The 17,988-nt window shown below is 49.8% G+C and overlaps 2 protein-coding genes across 16 annotated transcripts in view; one reads left to right on the top strand and one right to left on the bottom strand.

Annotated features, from left to right (window-relative positions):
• RALGPS1 (Ral GEF with PH domain and SH3 binding motif 1) overlaps window positions 1–17,988 on the bottom strand; it is a 331,037-nt gene that overhangs the window by 110,006 nt on the left and 203,043 nt on the right. The window lies entirely within an intron of this gene.
• The window catches only part of ANGPTL2 (angiopoietin like 2), a 35,544-nt gene that overhangs the window by 12,064 nt on the left and 5,492 nt on the right, over window positions 1–17,988 (top strand). Inside the window, exons 2-3 of the mRNA XM_004423469.3 lie at window positions 1,175–2,061; window positions 16,937–17,130. Coding sequence (XP_004423526.1) covers window positions 1,224–2,061; window positions 16,937–17,130 — 1,032 coding nt within the window. The 5' untranslated portion in view covers window positions 1,175–1,223. The remainder of the gene's footprint in view (window positions 1–1,174; window positions 2,062–16,936; window positions 17,131–17,988) is intronic.

Consider the following 17,988-nt stretch of genomic DNA (forward strand, 5'->3'; position numbering starts at 1 on the left):
AATTGCTGGAGCAATGTCCTTGAGTAGGCGAGACGAGGGATCTGTGCATGTCCATCCCCTCCCTCTGGGCCTGGCTAACTCCTACTCATCCCTCAAGGGTCAGCGTAAAGGTCACTTTCTCAAGGAAGTTTTTCTGACCCCTTCATTAGGTCAGTTCCCCGTTATACCCTTTCACAGCACATACTGCTTGTGCTGCACGGCACTTAGGGATTGCGTGATGATGGGTAAGCCCCGTGAGGGCAGGGCTGGCTCTATCCTGTTTGCAGCTGTATCTCCAGCAGCCAGTATTCTACCTGGCATATCACAGATGTTGGATGGATATCTGGAGAAAGAGTGAATGGTCCAAGAATAGAAAAAAATCCAGACACACATGTCTGTTTTCTGTTCCCGCCTAGTTTAATCACGTTGCAATGATCGAGACCATGCAGTTACTGGTTGTTGCAAATATTTGGATTTAGAAGAGCTCAGTTGTTTGTTCCTGTTTGGGCTCTGTAGCTTGGCTAAAACACAGACCAAAGCCATGTGACTAGACACATCATTCCATTGACACTGTCCACTACACACTCAACACATTCCATATTATGTCTAGCAATTCATTCATTTAACAAATATTTGCTGGAAGTGTGCTTAGGACAGCATCCTGTGGATTACAGGATTGAATGAGACACAGTGCCTGCCCTCATGAGGCAGAGGGTCCAGCAGGGGAGATCACAGAGAACTCCAATTCATCATAACTGTGATAGACGTTACAAAGGGAAAGTCCAGCGGGTTATGAAAGTGCAGAATGGGGAGACTTAACAGTCTGAGGAGTGGGGGGCAGAGGAGAAGGGAGATCGGACAACAATTCCTCTGCCTCCTCTCCCCAACCTCAGGCTGCCCTCAGGTGGTTCTCAGGCTCTGGGCCACGAGCTCAGCGAGACGGCTGTGTGCATTGGACCTGGCTCCAGCAGTGGCAGGGCCATGGCCTCCTGCCTTCAGATGCTCTGGTCCCCTCCCTTTTCCTTCCTACCTCTGCTAGGGCCTGCCTGTCTCCTTCTGTTGCTCTCAGAAGGGCTGCCTCCTGAAGCTGCGTTTTTGGAAAGATCTGCCTGGCGAGAAGGCTGAGCTCACTTATGGCACAGGGCAATGGCAGTGACAGGACCATTACTGAGTCTCCCCTTCTGTTTACTTTCAGGTTTTCATAGGCTCTGTTTGCAAAGAAGAACCACCATTTTGCAAGGACCATGAGGTCGCTGTGCGTGACGTGCTGGTGGCTGGGACTACTGGCTGCCATGGGAGCCGCTGCGGGCCAAAAGGATGGTTTTGAGGGCACTGAGGAGGGCTCGCCAAGCGAGTACATTTACCTGAACAGGTACAAGCGGGCCGGTGAGTCCCAGGACAAGTGCACCTACACCTTCATTGTGCCCCAGCAGCGGGTCACAGGCGCCATCTGCGTCAACTCCAAGGAGCCCGAGGTGCTCCTGGAGAACCGAGTGCACAAGCAGGAGCTGGAGCTGCTCAACAATGAGCTGCTCAAACAGAAGCGACAGATTGAGACGCTGCAGCAGCTGGTGGAGGTGGACGGCGGCATCGTGAGCGAGGTGAAGCTGCTGCGCAAGGAGAGCCGCAACATGAACTCGCGGGTCACGCAGCTCTACATGCAGCTCCTGCATGAGATCATCCGCAAGCGGGACAACGCGCTGGAGCTCTCCCAGCTGGAGAACAGGATCCTCAACCAGACGGCTGACATGCTGCAGCTGGCCAGCAAGTACAAGGACCTGGAGCACAAGTACCAGCACCTGGCCACACTGGCCCACAACCAGTCGGAGATCATTGCACAGCTCGAGGAGCACTGCCAGAGGATGCCCGCCGCCAGGCCCGTGCCCCAGCCGCCCCCCGCCGCCCCGCCCCGGGTCTATCAGCCGCCCCCGGTCTACCAGCCGCCCCCCTACAACCGCATCATCAATCAGATCTCCACCAACGAGATCCAGAGTGACCAGAACCTGAAGGTGCTGCCGCCCCCCCCTCTGCCCACCATGCCCACCCTCACCAGCCTCCCATCCTCCACAGACAAGCCGTCGGGTAAGTCCTTCCGGGAGCCCGCTCCATCCGGGCCTCAGCGTCAGGCGCCAGGCTTCCCTTGGCTGTGACCACAAGTGGGGGAAAAGCCACGGCAAGTTGAAGCCAGGCCAAGAGACTTGCGCAATCCCCCAGCAGTCCCTTGGGCCAAGCCGCTGGAGCTGGTGGGGTGAGAGGGGGACCACATTCCTTAGAAGGATGCTCCAAGGTAAAGGAACCAGGAAAAATGGGGAGTCTCAGACGGGAACAGATGTTCTCTGGCTTCTGATAGGAAAGAACTTCAGGCCTGTAGCTGTTGGGGCTCTGCACTAGATGCTCTGTGTCGGCCAGGAGGATGTCTCCTGCGAGCTCTTGTACTGTGCCTGGCACAGAAATGGCATTCGGTAAATGCTCACCGAGGAAACAGGCCAAAGGAAAAGTGTTATCACAGGAAAAGTATGATAAACACACTGTCGGGCTGGGGGATGGGGAGGAGGACTTTCTAAAGTCCACATGTTTCCTAGAGTCTGCTGCTGTCTAGAATTTTCACTGATTGTTCCATATACTCTTAAATACATGTTTCATCTTAAAATATGGTAATTCTCAGAATATCATTATGGTGGAGGAATGGGGTTTTGAAGCTTGACCAAGACACTGGTGCTGGGCACTTTCACATGTATTACGTCACTTACATCATTAACCCCTGAGCTCCTACGGAAGGTTTACTGAGAGGTTAAGTAACTTGTACACTGTCTTATTAGGATCCTCAAGCTGGAGTTAAATTCAGACTTTTTCACTTTAAATCTAGGGCTGACTCCTCTGTGCTCTAGGACTCTGGGGGTGAATGAGCCCAGGCCCCTGAAGCTCAGCCTCTCATTCATCTGGACCTTGTGAGCCTTCCAAACAGGCTGTCATATGGAACTAGATTCATCTTTACAAAAACTAATAACCACAAATCTGCTCCAAGTCAGTGATTTTGGTACCACTTCACTGTATAAGCAGGGAGATATTTTTACTGAAAATATCCTGTTTTACACTTACTTCACATTTCTGAAAATAACCACCGGTACTGGGAAGAGCAGCTTCTTGCTAATTCCAGAGAGGGGCTGAACCTGAGTGCAGGAGGGTGGCCTTGCAACAGACAGGGCTGCATTGTTTGCAGGTCCACGGCAGGGGTCAGGGAGCGAGGCGTGGGGCAGAGCATGCGCCTGCAGCACCTCACAGGAAAGCCCTCTACTGGGGGTGTGGGTTGAGAACGTGCTTTGAAGCAGACTGACCTGGATTCAAATTCTGGTTCCCCCACTGATTAGCTCTGGGACATTAAGCAAGTCACTTTGCCCCTCAGAGATTCAGTTTCCTCATCTGTCAATTGGGGATAGATTAAAATAGTCCCTACCTGAGGATTAAACGAAATACTACAAAAAAAAATATGTTTAGCACAGTGCTGGGCCCATGGTAAGTTTCAATACATGGTAGTTGTGAGTTACCTTTGGTCTTGGTCTCTTCATCTTGAAACAAGGAGATTGAAATAAACAAACAGTCCCTTTTCAGCTCTGACATTCTACAGCATATGTTCATCTGTACATACGTCTGTTTTAAATCAGAAGCTCCAAAAGAGAGGGCAGAGTGTGCTAACATGTCTTGATAGAATACCCAGAGGGTAAAACGTGCCCCTGGGCACCAAATGGAGGCTCTGCTGAATGTTATTATAATCCTGGCGTGAGTCAGGCTGACCTCAATGGTTACCCAATAGATCTCTTCTTGCCTAAGCATCTCTAGTTTCTGACTCAACAATTTCAGAACATTCCTGAGCTTGAACCAAGCTGATAGATATACAGTGCAGGAATAAAGACCTGGGCTTGCATCCCCTTCCCCCCATTAGCTGTTTGCTCATGCAAAAGTTACTCAACTCCTCTGAGCCTCAATTTTCTCCTCTGTACAGTAGGGACAAGAGTCATAATATCACAGGGTTGATGTGGAAACTCAGTGCAATCAGGCACGTGATATGATGTCATGTGGGGCAGCCAACAACTATGGTCCCTGACCTCCAGGAACTCAGTCTAGGGGAGGAGGCAGATGCATGAATGCACTGGGGTCCCCCCAGTGCCCACCAGTTCTATCCCCTACATTCAGCACATCAGGTTTGACAAACGATTTCTCTGAGAAGGAGCATCTGCCAGGACCAAAGTTTCCAGAATGAGAGAATTTATGGGACCAACATAACCAAGTATGCAACCCCAACCTGAAAGTAGGAATGCAGTGAAAACCACAGCTCTGCGGTCACTGTGGAAATGCCACAGTGTGCTAAGAGCTCTGCAGAGGGGCGAATGAGGGGCTACAGGGACACTCAGGTGGCACGACTGAGCCTCCCTGGAATAGAGGGGAAAAGTTGGACAGAGGTGGGGACTTCAGCGTTGCACCTTGAAGGATTTCTAAGAGTTTACCAGGCGGACTTGGGAGTTGGGAAACCGAGTTACTAGTGGGTCCCTGATGGAGATGAGTCCATGTAAAGACCCAGGGGCACGGCCCTACTCCTGGCACCTCAAATGGTTTGGATCCCCTGCTCCTTCACGTTCACAATCCAGCACGGGCTGTGTGCATTCCAAGGCTCCTGCATGCACCCAACCCCCTTTCTCTCCCACTTAAGAAAGCACACCAGAATGGGAGGGAATGGCAGCGATTTTTTACGGAGATAACCTGAATGCACTATAATTTACCTTTTTTTTTTTTTTTAATCAAAGCCCTCAAATGTTGGTACTGATTATTAGTAACAGTTTCCTTGTGACCCCTCTCACCTCTGAGCTCCCACACAGCCATCACCAGCTGGGACTGGGCACCCGGCTGTGGAAGCTGAATGGGCAGACAGAGCCCTGAAGAGAGTGGCCCAGGAGGGCCCTGCCGTTTCCTGGTGCTGGACTAAGCAGGCGGGAAAGGCAGATGGTCTCTCTCAGCCAAGCAGCAGAGAGCTCTTATCAGGCCTGTTCTGAGAGCTTGGGGGTAGGTTCTGGTCCTGGAAGACACAACCTTCTTCTGTGCTCCCCCCACAGATTCTTTGTTCAGGCGACATCACTCACCAGAAACACCTTTGCAATTAAACACCTTTGCACTCAAGCCTTGGCAGCTTCTAACTCTCTCATTCCACAACCTTAGAGCCATCCACTCCTTTCCTCATTGTCTGGGCTGCACAGCCCACAGCACACCCTTCCCCAGGGGACTGAGGGAGTCAGGGCCGCTTATCTGAAGCAGCACTCACCAGCTTGTTCCCAGCCAGACAGTAACAGGCTGGACCTGGACCTGGGCCAGGCCCAGGCCTCTGAGAGCCTGAGGGAGGGAGGCCCAGGCAGCTCCTGGCTTCCCTGGCGTCTCACTTGGGTTTTGTCCCGTCTCGCTCAGGTCTGGCCAGACCTGGGGGCATTTCAGTTAGGATGATGCTTGTGATGAGGCCTGGGCCCAATGGCCCTGCCTGTGGCCCTCTCCTCCTGGGCCCAATGGTTCTGCTGCTGCCCTCCCTTCCTCTCCACTCTTTCTTACATTCACACGTTCTTCTCCACCTATATACCCTCGACATACACACACCTGTCAATCAGGTCTGTTAAAGAGGAAGGCTGGGTGGGGGGGTTCCCTCTCTAAGAGGAAAGGACAGGATGGAGCCTCAGCCCTGGCCTTCTCCCAAGATGGTTCTGGGAGGCCTGGGACACTGCTCCTCAGCTCAGCCCAGGCACAGCCACGCACATGCCAGCCCTCCTGCCACAGTGCCCATCCTGGAGACGGATCAAAGAAAAAGCAGTGTTACCACCAGCTGCCACAGCGAGGCTTGTCTGAAATGAATCTTTAAAAACCTAAAGGAGTAGGCATTTCTAGCTGTTTTCTCTCCCGAAAAAGAGAACACAGCACAGTTTGTTTCTCAATCGATAAAGATGGGGCCGTAAAATCATAACATATTAGAGCTCATTAGGGCCCTCTCAGATCCCCTGGCACAGCCTTCTGTCTCAGGGCCTATGAATGGCAGACCAAGATTGGTCCTTGGACTTGTAACTTCCAGGATATTGAAGTTCAGAGAGGTTAAGTAACTTAGCCAAGATTACACAGCTAGTAAGTAGCTCAGCCAAGGCTCAAACCCAAGTCGGTCTTAACTACTCTGGGATATTGCACATTTCCACAGAAAGGCTGGAGGGGAACTGGTGTGAAAATCACTCTGTAAATGCTTGACTTGGCCCCAGGTGCCAGCTGCCTGCAACCTGACTCTCTATCACTATTTCATGTACTGGGTTCCAAGCAGCTCCTTGTAAAAGAGCTCTGGGAACAGAGTTGGTAGATTTGTTATTAGAATTCTCACCGTTCTAATAACACGAGACGTCACTGCGAACCCACCGATATCATGCTGCCCTCCTGATCAGGTCTAGGGGGAAACAATGGAACCAACCACCTGTGGCCAGCCCACTAGTCACACAAATGCATTGCTGTGGTGAATTTATGTAGTAGACTGAGTCATAACCCTGAGATGCCACACACACGCACAAAGATAAAGCAGAATTAAATTAGCATCATACTACAGAGCGTCTAAAAGAACTGAGCTCTCCCATAGAAAACACACACCCGACTTGTGGTAAAAAGACCCAACGGAAGCTGCAGATAAAGCTGATTTTTAACTTTTATCAAAATGGGACAAATTCTCTGGAGTTACTTCTACTCAGCATTTCAAAGTACAGCCAAGTCGGAAGTCCTGATTTCTTTAAATACGTTAACTCTATATAAAAACCAGTAGCTATGATCTGTGCCTCGGGCCACTTTAGGTGGCAACCACATTGCTTCACTGACACCACATGGAAACCACCCATTCCTCACAACAGATGGGCTGTGGCCAGGGAGGCACGGCAGCTTAACAAGAGTGTCTTCCTAGATGGATGCTCCCCCTGGGTTTTATTTCCCCCTGGGAGGTAGGAGATACGTACGTTAGACTGTGGTTCCCTAGCACAATGGTGTGTTTTAAAATAGACGAGGAACTATTTCTCACTGCGGCTTCCATTCCTGTGGAGGTCCAGCAATCATCAATCTGGGTGAAAAGCTGAGGGTCCCATGTGCAGACCAGCTCTAGCCAACTGGGCTCCCAAGCCTGACGCACTGTGGAGCCTTGGAGAAGCACCTGGGAATTATGAGGAGGAGGAGGGTGAGGGTGAGGGTGACGGTAGCCACCAGTGACTCGGCCTTTAAGGTCACAGATGCTGAGGGAAAACCCAACCCAGGTCTCTTGTCTCCAGAGCTTGCGCTGTTTTCACTGTACTATGCTGTCTTGTTTCTCAAATCTTTTTGTTGAACAAAATAAGATCCTCAAATTCATTAGGAACTACGTAATCCAGTGATACTTCAGAGAGCATTCCTCGCTGGCTTCTTCATAAACAAAAGCCACTCGAGTTCGAGATGGGTCATCTCCCTTCTAGCTTTGCTTTCTCTTTTCTCCTCCTCGAGCACCTTGGGGAACTGACCACAAAGAGCCTTTTGAGTTTGATGGCAAGCTCTCCCCTCTATTCCTCAAGCGTTTTCCAAGAGAGACACTCAGCTAAATGCTCAGGCTATTTACAGCCCCAGGAGATAAACTATCAACTTGTTGCAGTTAAAAGTGGCGATCTGGCATCTTGTGGCCTGGAAATCCCAACAGTTTGGCACTTGGCAAACTGCAAGTAATCTAGAAAATCCTGGAGTTTAGGCATCTGTGGGCAGCTCACTAGTCACACAAATGGATTGTGGTGGTGAATTGATGCAGTAGACTGTCATAACCCTGAGATGCTCCCCCAGAAAAATATGATAAAGAAAGCAGAATTAACTTAGCATCATACTAAGTGTCTAAAACAGGGGTGGTTAGGTTTGTTGACTGAAACGGGTAGCGCACTGTTGTAAAAGTAACGCCTCAACTTCAGCGTCCCCTGTGATGACTCTGAAAGAAGAATACATTGACAGTAAACCTGATGATCCTGGCCCTGTACCCCAAGATGAGCCAATGGAGCCACAGGACTTGGATTGGTTTAATGTCAACCTTTTTTAAAAATAAATAAGTGATTTTTCCCTTAATAGATTTTTTTGTGTGTAAGGAAGATCAGCCCTGAGCTAACATCCATGCTAATCCTCCTCTTTTTTTTTTTTTTTTGCTGAGGAAGACCGGCTCTGAGCTAACATCTATTGCCAATCCTCCTTCTTTTTTTTCCCTTTTTTTCCCCAAAGCCCCAGTAGATAGTGGTACGTCATAGTCGCACATCCTTCTAGTTGCTGTATGTGGGACGCAGCCTCAGCATGGCCAGAGAAGCGGTGCGTCAGTGCGCGCCTGGGATCCGAACCCGGGCCGCCAGTAGCGGAGCGTGCGCACTTAACTGCTAAGCCACGGGGCCAGCCCCTAGATTTTTTGAATATAGTAATTTAAGTTAAAATTACTGTACATGCAGTGAGAAATTTTGCTAAGAAAATTTTAGTTTAAATGACAAATAGTTTTTAAAATTTTTCTAAATGTTGACATTAAGATATCTTAGGTGATATGTCTAGTAACAGCCAAAAGAACAGAAAATCCAACCTTCTGACACTGCCCCAGACAACGTGCAGGCCTGCTACTATAGCCTGTCCAGACTTCCCCATACAACAGGTTTCCTGTCCCAGAGTTTGGTCTGGATGCCCGTTATCCTCTGTTATGGGGTTCTTGTTTCCAGACGGACTTATTATTATTGGTTCTCAAAAGGGAAAAAACAGAGTGAAGATGACCAAGGGAATACAGCTCACGGTGGTGAGAAGATGGAGATGGAGGAAGGCACGTGGTGCACCAAGTGACTCTCAGGGCTAGACCAGGAAGATCAATACACAACCGCTGCCCTGAGGAGGCTCCTGCCCTGAAGGAGCCCACAGTCTGGTGGGGAGACAGACCCTCAACGATCCTAACACGGTGTGAGAGCCGCAGCACAGTGCAGTAGAAAGAAGCAGGGCTCGGGAGGCAGAGCTGAGCTCTAATCTCAGATCCTGCACTTTCCGCTGTGTGATCTCTCCGAGCCTTCGTTTCCTCACTGTTGCAGGGGCTCGTGAGGATGAAATGAAAGAGCATGTAAGGCACTTGGCAGGTCAAAGGCTCTAGATACATGGTAGTCATCGTTCTTACTCTATTCCAGTAAAAATAAACATACAAGGCATTCTGGGAACCTTGAGGAGGATTAAGTAGGTCTTCTGGGGTTGGAGAAGACTTCCTGGAGGAGGTGATGAGGAGGGCAGAGGGCCTTGCAGATAGGCTCTCAGAACCACTGCCAGCAATCATCAAGAAATCACGAAGACCAAGGTTGATGCTGGGCAAATGTCCTGTTTTCAGAAAAAGGAAAAAATACTAGAAATTACATACTAATTGGCTTGTGCTCAAGCCCCAGTAAAATTATAGAAAAGATTATAAAGAGGGGTTTGTGAGCATTTGAAAAATTAAAAGGTGATCAATGAAGGCCAACATAGGTTTTCTAAGAACAAGCCCATAGCTGATTCTCTTTCTTGGAAAGGGTTAACAGGATGGCCGCCCATCCAGTATCTGTGGGTTGCAGTCACAGGTCTGATAAGCTCTTCCATGATGTGCCCGCAGAACAGCACCACCAATCTCTGGACTGAGGGAGTCTTGCTCCTTCTCATCACGGCACCCGGGAGCCTCAGTGCACTGCCCAGCTCCACCTGCAGTGACCGCCCTCATCCAGGCAGCCTCGGGCGCCACTGACCACTGCCCCCAGGAGCCCCAGGCCTTCACTCCCACTCATCCCGGGAGCCACAGTGAGTTGCTCACCTCTGCACATGGTGAGCCCACCACAGCCCCTCCTAGTTCAACCTCTTTTTCAAATTGCTTTCAAGTCCCTGTTTCTCCTCCCACCCAAGGATGCTGATGGAAATCTAGAAGTGGGCACAATGCTTTTGAAAGTGTTCTCTGGGGAGCAACCCTGCAACATCTGTTTCTCCTGAGGTCAAAGAGGCAGAAACAGGATCCCACTAAGCTCCACATGAGCCCTCGGAGCTCTAATATTTGGGAGGCCTCAGAGTGTATCAAATATATTGAAATACACCCGCCTCACACATCTAATATAATTTTTACTGTAAAAATTTTGAAAGAATTTTAATAACTTTGCTTTTGAAATCATTTGGCCAAGAGTAACGCAATGAATTTATGGTTGGCTCTGCTTTCTCGGCAAACATCAGGCATGCTCAGGAATTCTTGAGAAGGGAGAAAAATCTAACCTACAAATTGTTTTCAAAAGTAATAACATTTTTATGAAGACTAAATTTAACAATTACTGAACTTGACAAGATGTTATACTCTGTAGAAATTTAATTATATACTTATAAATTTTGATTTTGCAGTTTTCATATTTTAGAGCCAATAAATTTTTTTAGGCCTCAAACACGTTCATAAACTTCTGAAAAGCTCGTCAGCCCCTGGCACCATGCTCGTTGTCTGAGGACTTACAGCGGCCTGAAAAGCGGGCACGAGCATTTGGACCCTTTCCCCAGAAGGGCCAGAAATGATATTCATAATGTCAACTCTGAGGCCCTGAAGGAACCTGATGCCTTTGGGAATGTACCAGTTGCTCCTGTGTTTGGGTTATTGTTTTGTACCCTGGCTCACTGAAAAGTGGTGATTGACATAGCATATATATGTTCATAACCAAAATATTATTTTCCCAAGCCTTCTGGATAAAGGAGACTTGAGCAGCACACGTAACCGCTCCTCCCCGCCCCCCGCCCCAGGTGCCTGCTCTCCTGCCCTCACACAAATGCCCAGCGAGTCCCGATACTGGAGGGCAGGACTCACCCCTAAGCAGTCTACGCGCCCTGGCTCTCAGATGGATTAATTTGAGGAGGAAACTCCAGGTCCAATTTCAACCACTAGTCATTTCTCCTGTTAGAGAAATGTTTCAGGGAGTGGCAAAAAGACCTTTTGGAGACAGATCATCAGTGAGAATAACTGAAAACAGCATCTAGTTCTCACCCCAGAGCAGAGTGTGTCTTAGTGATATCACAGAAGGCTCTCCCCAGTGCCCACATATGGACTAAAACACCCCCAGAACATTTCCCACAGGCTACATGGTCCTCTGTGTGGCCACACGGTCCTCTGTGCAGCCTCAGGCATGTCAGGTATTTTCGCCGTAAGCATCTTTGCCATCAGCATTTTCGTGGCACAACTAACTGGCTGTAAGGCAATTTTGTCGTAAAAGATAAAATAACAAAAAATAAAGAGGGACATTAAAAAAGACATAATAAAACATGAGAAATTAATAACAAAATTAAAGACTGCAAAAAATGAAAACAATATTTGAACACAAGTACTTGAGTATTTAAATGTGTGTAGATTCATGGCAATACTGTGCAAAGAGCTGATTTGATTTTGTGGATTGTTACCTAAGCACTCAGTCTTCCAAGTCTTTCGTTCACAGTATTACACTGTTTTTTTGCTTGTTGATTCATCTCCTTGGTCAGCATCACACTCTTTTTTCTTTTTTTCACTAAAATGTCTTCATTAAGACATCCAAATACTAGGATGCATATTTGTAACCAAATGAAACCAAACTGTCAACCAGTTATGTTATCTTTTATGGCAAAATTGCCTTTATGGCCAATTAGTTGGGTGGGAAAATGTTTGTGCAAAATTGCTTATGGCAAAGATGCCTAGACCCAGCCTCAGGTGGTCAGTTCCTGAGACCTGGGCTTAGCAGGGAAAGTGGCCTGTCAGACTGCTGGCCAGCCACGTGGTCTAGCCCATCTCACAGCCGGGAAGGACTCTGCTCCTCTCCCCATGCCGCAGGTGCAGCCAGGGAGAAGAGGTATCACTCCCGCCCACACAGGCCCCCCTGTCACCCACTTCTGAGCTCCCGGCCTCCAGGGGAGCCACCAGTGGGCTTGGTCAGATATTCATGGGGCCACGTTTCCCTCGGAGGAGGGGTGGCTGCACTGAAAGTTAATACAGTTGGCGAGCCCATTTCTCCACTGGAGCCTGGGTGGGCAAGTCAGGCTGAAGCTGGTGTGGCCCAGACCTGCAGACAGTGGGACTAGGAAGTAACACTTAGGTCTGGCCTGGCTGCAGGCTCCAACTCTGCTTTACCAGAAGGGGCCTGCACTGGGGATACTGAGCACTGGATCAGCCATCAAGAAGTGATTCCCAGTTTCCTGGGCAGCTATGTTCTTTGTGTGCCGGATCCTTCTGTCAAAAACCCCAGAGAACAGGAAGGAAGCAAAGAAGGGACTTAGGCAGCCAAACCTGATCACCCCCCACACTTATCAGGTTCAACATCGGGGTTTGGGGGCCCAAGCCCTGTATGATGTGTGTTCCCATTGCCAATATCCCTTGTCCCCAAGGCCTCCCAACTCCAGGTCCCACATGCTTTCTACACCCTGTGTTGCTTCTCTAGGGCACCTCGCAGACTCAGCTTGGCCACAGCGGCTGCACTTCCCTTCACGTGGAATGTTCCGGCTGCAGCTATACCGTGTGTAAATATGGTCTTTATAGAGATGAGGTCGGGGCGCTCACTCCACTGGGAGCCTTGGTGCTGCCGAGTTAGTGTTGGCCAAGTGCTCGAGGCAGAGCCGCCCTTTCAGAAGGGGAGCCAAGTGAAATACCGCCCGGGCACTTTGCACTGTTTCAAAGGGAGGGCTCTGCCCTCTGCACACTGGAAACGCGGTTTCATTGACAAAACAGATTTCCATTCTTCATTTCAATACATATCTTTGTGGCCCTCTCCACTGAAGTTCTGACTTTCAAAATACACCTTTGTGGAAAACATCTATCAGTAAATAATCTTACATTTAGTCGTGGAAATTCAAAAGCAAATACAGTAACCTGTTTGTGACGGGGTGGACAGTGGGGAGCGGACGACTTCAAAACTATCAGCTTTCATCTATCAAAGGACAGAAAAAGAGAGAATCCTCACTGGCACCTGCCTGGTCGGCCAGGTGGGTGCCCCTGTGTCGGTGGGACCCTCAGGACAGGCAGGTTCTTTCCCCCTGTTTACAGAAGAAGAAATTCAGGCTCAATGAGGACCTGCCCAAAGTCACACTGTGAGGAGACAAGGCCACCAACATTTGAGCTGAGGGCTCCCGATTCCAAGTTTGGGGTCCTGTCCCCAGCCCCACACTTCCCCCTTAGATTCCTCAAAGTCAGACACGTGCCTGGCCCTCCACAATGACACTATGTATATATAACAGTTACAGATTTCTCATCAAAGTAGGATGTTTTCACTCAACCATTTTAATGGAGCCACACGATAATCTTACTGCCACCATTTTCTGTTACTTGATCATTTTACTGTTGCCAATTTTTCAATGCTAAGTATTTTTCTGACTAATTTTCATCCATCTAAGTGCCTGACCTTTGCCACAGGTGCCTTTAATGTAAGAAAGGAATGTGTTTGAACACAGGAGATTTGCTAGAGCTCTGCAAGGGTTTCTGAGGGACAACTGGAGGGCGTGTGGTTCTTGATGGAAGCTAATGGCTGTCACGCAAAGCATCTTGCCAAGTGCAGGGCGCAGGAGACATATGGAGATTTTTTTTGTAACAGCACAAAATACTAAACACTTCTACACTATTTCATACCCACTCTATGATTCTAGGAAGCATGCCATAGCTAAAAGCCTTAAAGGAAAGAATTGCCAGATTTGCCTTAAAAAAAAATGGAGAGAAAAATTTCTTCTACATCATAGAAGACAGTAAAATAGCTGAAAAATGGGTAAAGGACACAAAGAGGTAAGCATAGAAGAAAAACCAACCAACAAAGACAAAAAAAGTCTAACACCTTGACAAAGAAGTGGTGTAAATTTTAATTTTTTTTAACCTGGCCAACTGGCAAAGATTAAAAATAGTCCTAGGGACACAGAGATAAGTCAGCCTGGACCCCCCTACCCTTGCGTTCACTCTGGTTGGGGAAAAAGAAAAGGGCTTTAGAGTGTGGGCTCTGGACCACCCTGACCACCTGGGTTCGGATACTGAGTCTGCCCCTTACCAGCCATGTGACCTCAAGGGTGTCACCTACCATTCTCCAGTCTCCTCATCTGTAAAATGGTGTGTCGAGAGGATCGGGTGTGTAAGTACATGGATGGGGCCCATAGTAAATGCTCAGTACATGTTAGCTAGTAATATTATTACTACTATTCCAGTCAGGACTCTCTTAGAGTTAAGGGTTCATAACCTGCGGTTTGGGGGTCCATTAGCCTTCTGAAATTGTAAGGAAAATTGTGTGAGTCTGTGCATTTTTCTGAATAGAGGGTCTAGAGCTTCCCCAAAATTCTTAAAGGGACTGGCGAGCCCAAACATTTTAAGATGCTTGCCTTTAAAAAGAGCCCTTTGTAGAAATGTCAAAGGTAAAGCTGAGACCATTGATGGCCCCCACACAAGTAGCTCAGGCTGGGAGCCGTGAGGCTGACCTGCCACTCCTCCAGTGGCCTCCAAAGCCTCTCCCCATGTGGCACCTTCCCTCCATCTGAGAACTCCACAGGAGCCCCGCGGCGGCTCTGCAGTCAGAGGTCTGGCTGCTTGTTTTCAGTGGGTGTTGCTCTGCAGGTTTCTGCCGGATCTTCCGTCACCAGCACTCGCGTCAAGCGGCCTCTCCTGTGCCTGTGCCTCTGACTTGGTAGGGAGCTGGGAGGCCTCCCACACCCGCTGCGTGCTCTGCGCCAGCTGTCAGGGACAGACTCCCATTCTCTGCCTGGGTCCCTGGGGCTGTGGGCCGAACACAGCCAAAACCTTTTTCTCCTTCATGAATGCTCTTTCTGGAGGTCGGGCCTCCCCTTCCCAGGACGGAAGAGGCATGAGGCAAAGAAGGAAACAGCTGCTTGTGCCACATCTGGTCCCTGGTGGGTGCCTGGGGTCCTGCCCCACCCCTTGGGGGGAAGAGGGCTGGCGAACAGGTAAATGGGTGAGAGGCTTCTCCCTGAAGGATGAAGGGGGAGCCCCTGGGTTAGCTGTCAGCGGTAAGCACCCACGCCGACCTTTCTTCTCGGTGCTATATTGGGCAGTGGGGACAGTGGGGTGAGCCAGACAGCTCCTGCCCTCCCGTGAAGCTCCAGGTGGGGATGCTCAAACATAGCTGCAAGGCCTCAGAAAAAGCCCACCTGAGATGTCTAACGAAGACCCAAAAACCCAAACTTTTCCTGTTTAACCATCACGTGTGGACTAATCAAGCCCAACCACCAGCCAGGAAGGAATTGGAAAGGTTTGATCTACACAAGAGAAGCTGACTATACCTGCCACTCATGCCTGGCCACACACAGGAGGGAAAGGACAGGACTCCAAGGGAATTCACGCTGAGAGAAGGCTGGGGGGGTCAGCTCCTCCACTGCTGGGCATCAGCACAGCCCCCACCCTGCCGGGCTTCCGCTGCCCAGCACAGTACCTGCCAGGGCTGGGACTCAATAAATAGTTGTTGCATAAACATACAAATGAATAGAAAAAACGAGACAGAATTTTCTTAGCACTTTTGATCATAACCATTCTTGGTTTGGGGAACATTTTGAAGAGAAGCTGAAGCAAAGTGTGGTAACTTTATTTATTTTAAAATATGTAGTTCAGGGCCAGCCCCATGGCTTAGCGGTTAAGTGTGCACGCTCCGCTGCTGGCGGCCCAGGTTCGGATCCCGGGCGCACATCGTCACACCGCTTCTCCGGCCATGCCGAGGCCGCGTCCCACATACAGCAACTAGAAGGCTGTGCAACTAAGACATACAACTATCTACTGGTGCTTTGGGGGAAAAATAAATAAATTAATTAATTTAAAAAAAATTTAAAATATGTAGTTCAATGGCTAGGTCTTGAAACCTTCTGAAGAACCCAGCTTATTTGGATCTTGGTGACTCAAGTTTGTACCTTCTTGCTGAAGTGACCGACATCTAAACACAGGAAACCGCCAGGGGAGGTGGGGGTGGGGGCAGGGAAAGACCTACGGTAGCTCTTCAGACTCCCAGCAACACTCATTCCTTGTGACTGGGCCACCCAAGCACAGTGAAGTCACAGAAAATCACAGACCCATCTGGTCTCAGTTTCAGAAGAGAGCCATGGATTGGGGTGTGTCCTAGACACCATCCTGTAGGTTCATGGACCTGCCTATAGAATGACCTCATCATGTGAGTTCTTAGTATCTGACCCTCAGTGAGCTCCCTTTGAAACATACACCAATGGAGCTGAAAAGGAACTTGTCCCCAGCTCCGGCCCAAAGATATGTCTGAATCTCAGAAATACCCTGAAATCTCTGGCTACATGGCCAAATTCTGGGCACTGCTTGGGCCCCTGTGACTTGGGGGAAGTTCGTTTACTAAAAACTGCAGCAATTGTCACCGAGCCCCATCCCTGAAGAGGCAATTGCGGAGTCAGAATTGAGGTGGCGCCGGCCGACCTCTGCCCACAGTACTCAGGAAGAGCAGAAAACGCACCTCACTGGGGCAAAGCCACAGAGCCCACACCGTGCTGATTAACCCTGCTGCATTTTAGTAGGCACACATCTCTTTTTGCCAATATAACCAAATTAAAAGAAAAAAAATCACTCTAGGAACTCCAACAATCCTTACAACCTCACATGAAGTAAATATGACCTCCCTTCTACAAGCCAGGGAAACTGAGGGCTTGGAGAGGTAATGAAGCCCGCCCAAGTCACACCGTGAGGAAGTCAGAGGTGAAAGTGGGCTCAGAATCCAACCATCCTGACCCCTAGCCCTGGGCTCTTGTCTTTACATCACATTACTTCTCAAACTTGCAAAACCAAAACTGGTCCCCTCATACTGCAGGCCTGTGGCTCCCAGCTGGAGCCCTGCTGGAGGTTGTGCCTGCTTGGGGTGCAGCTGGGAGTGAGGGGTGGGGGAGAATGTGACTCAGTAGCCAGGCGACAGGGAGGTCTGTGACGTGTACACATCTGTGTCCCCAGGCCCGTGGAGAGACTGCCTGCAGGCCCTGGAGGATGGCCACGACACCAGCTCCATCTACCTGGTGAAGCCAGAGAACACCAATCGTCTCATGCAGGTGTGGTGCGACCAGAGACACGACCCTGGGGGCTGGACTGTCATCCAGAGGCGCCTGGACGGCTCCGTCAACTTCTTCAGAAACTGGGAGACATACAAGGTGAGGACCACTGGGCCTGTCTGTGCTGCCCGCATGGTGACTGGCCCACTCCAAGAGGCCAATGAAAGAGCCAGTCGGAGGGAAGGTGCATGCTGTCCTGTCAGGCCTGTGTGGCCCCAAACAATAAACACCTGAGGTGAGAAGGACACTAACAGGGCCATTTTTGCAAACCCACCAGGGATGGTGAGGACCAGCAGCTCCTTCCCTGCCAGCCACTGACCGCTGTAGGACACGAGTTAGGAGTCCAGACCACAGAAGCCCCACGGACGGGGTGGGAATTTAGAAATGCTGGTGTGGGGAGCATCGTACTCCCAGCTGGGGCTTCCATGGGGGAAGACCTGTTTTCGCAGCCCGAGGCCCTGGGAGAATCTCCCAAAGGCCCTACTGTAGAGAACTGCGGGAACATTGGGGTCCTAATTCCAGGGCTCATCCTGCGGGCTCCTATTCCCAGGGAGGTGAATGTTCATCCTGTAGTAGGAAAGGCTGCTAGGGCTCAGCCACACATCTCCCTCCCTCTTCTAAACAAAGAGGTGGTACGAAGGACTGCGAAAGCAGCTCAGTTCCCTCAGTGCCTGCCACACGCCAGGCACCACGCTGAGTGCTTCCACTCATTACCTCATTTAATCCCACGTAACCCCTAGGAGGGAGATGCTGGTGTGGACCCAGCGCACAAAAATGGGAAATAACTTGCTCAGGGTTGCACAGCCAGGAAGTGGCAGAGTGGGGACTGGAACCTAGGCCTCCGACACCTGCACAGCCTACAAACTACCTTGGCCAGGCCACCTTCTGCACGAGGCTCTGCTGTGTCCCCTCCTGTCCTGGTTGCCCTCCAACCCACCTCCTGACCAGCCTGTGTCT

This window comes from Ceratotherium simum, chromosome 29 (genome assembly GCF_057802395.1).
Source record: "Ceratotherium simum simum isolate JZ-2026a chromosome 29, ASM5780239v1, whole genome shotgun sequence".
Classification (NCBI taxonomy): domain Eukaryota; kingdom Metazoa; phylum Chordata; class Mammalia; order Perissodactyla; family Rhinocerotidae; genus Ceratotherium; species Ceratotherium simum.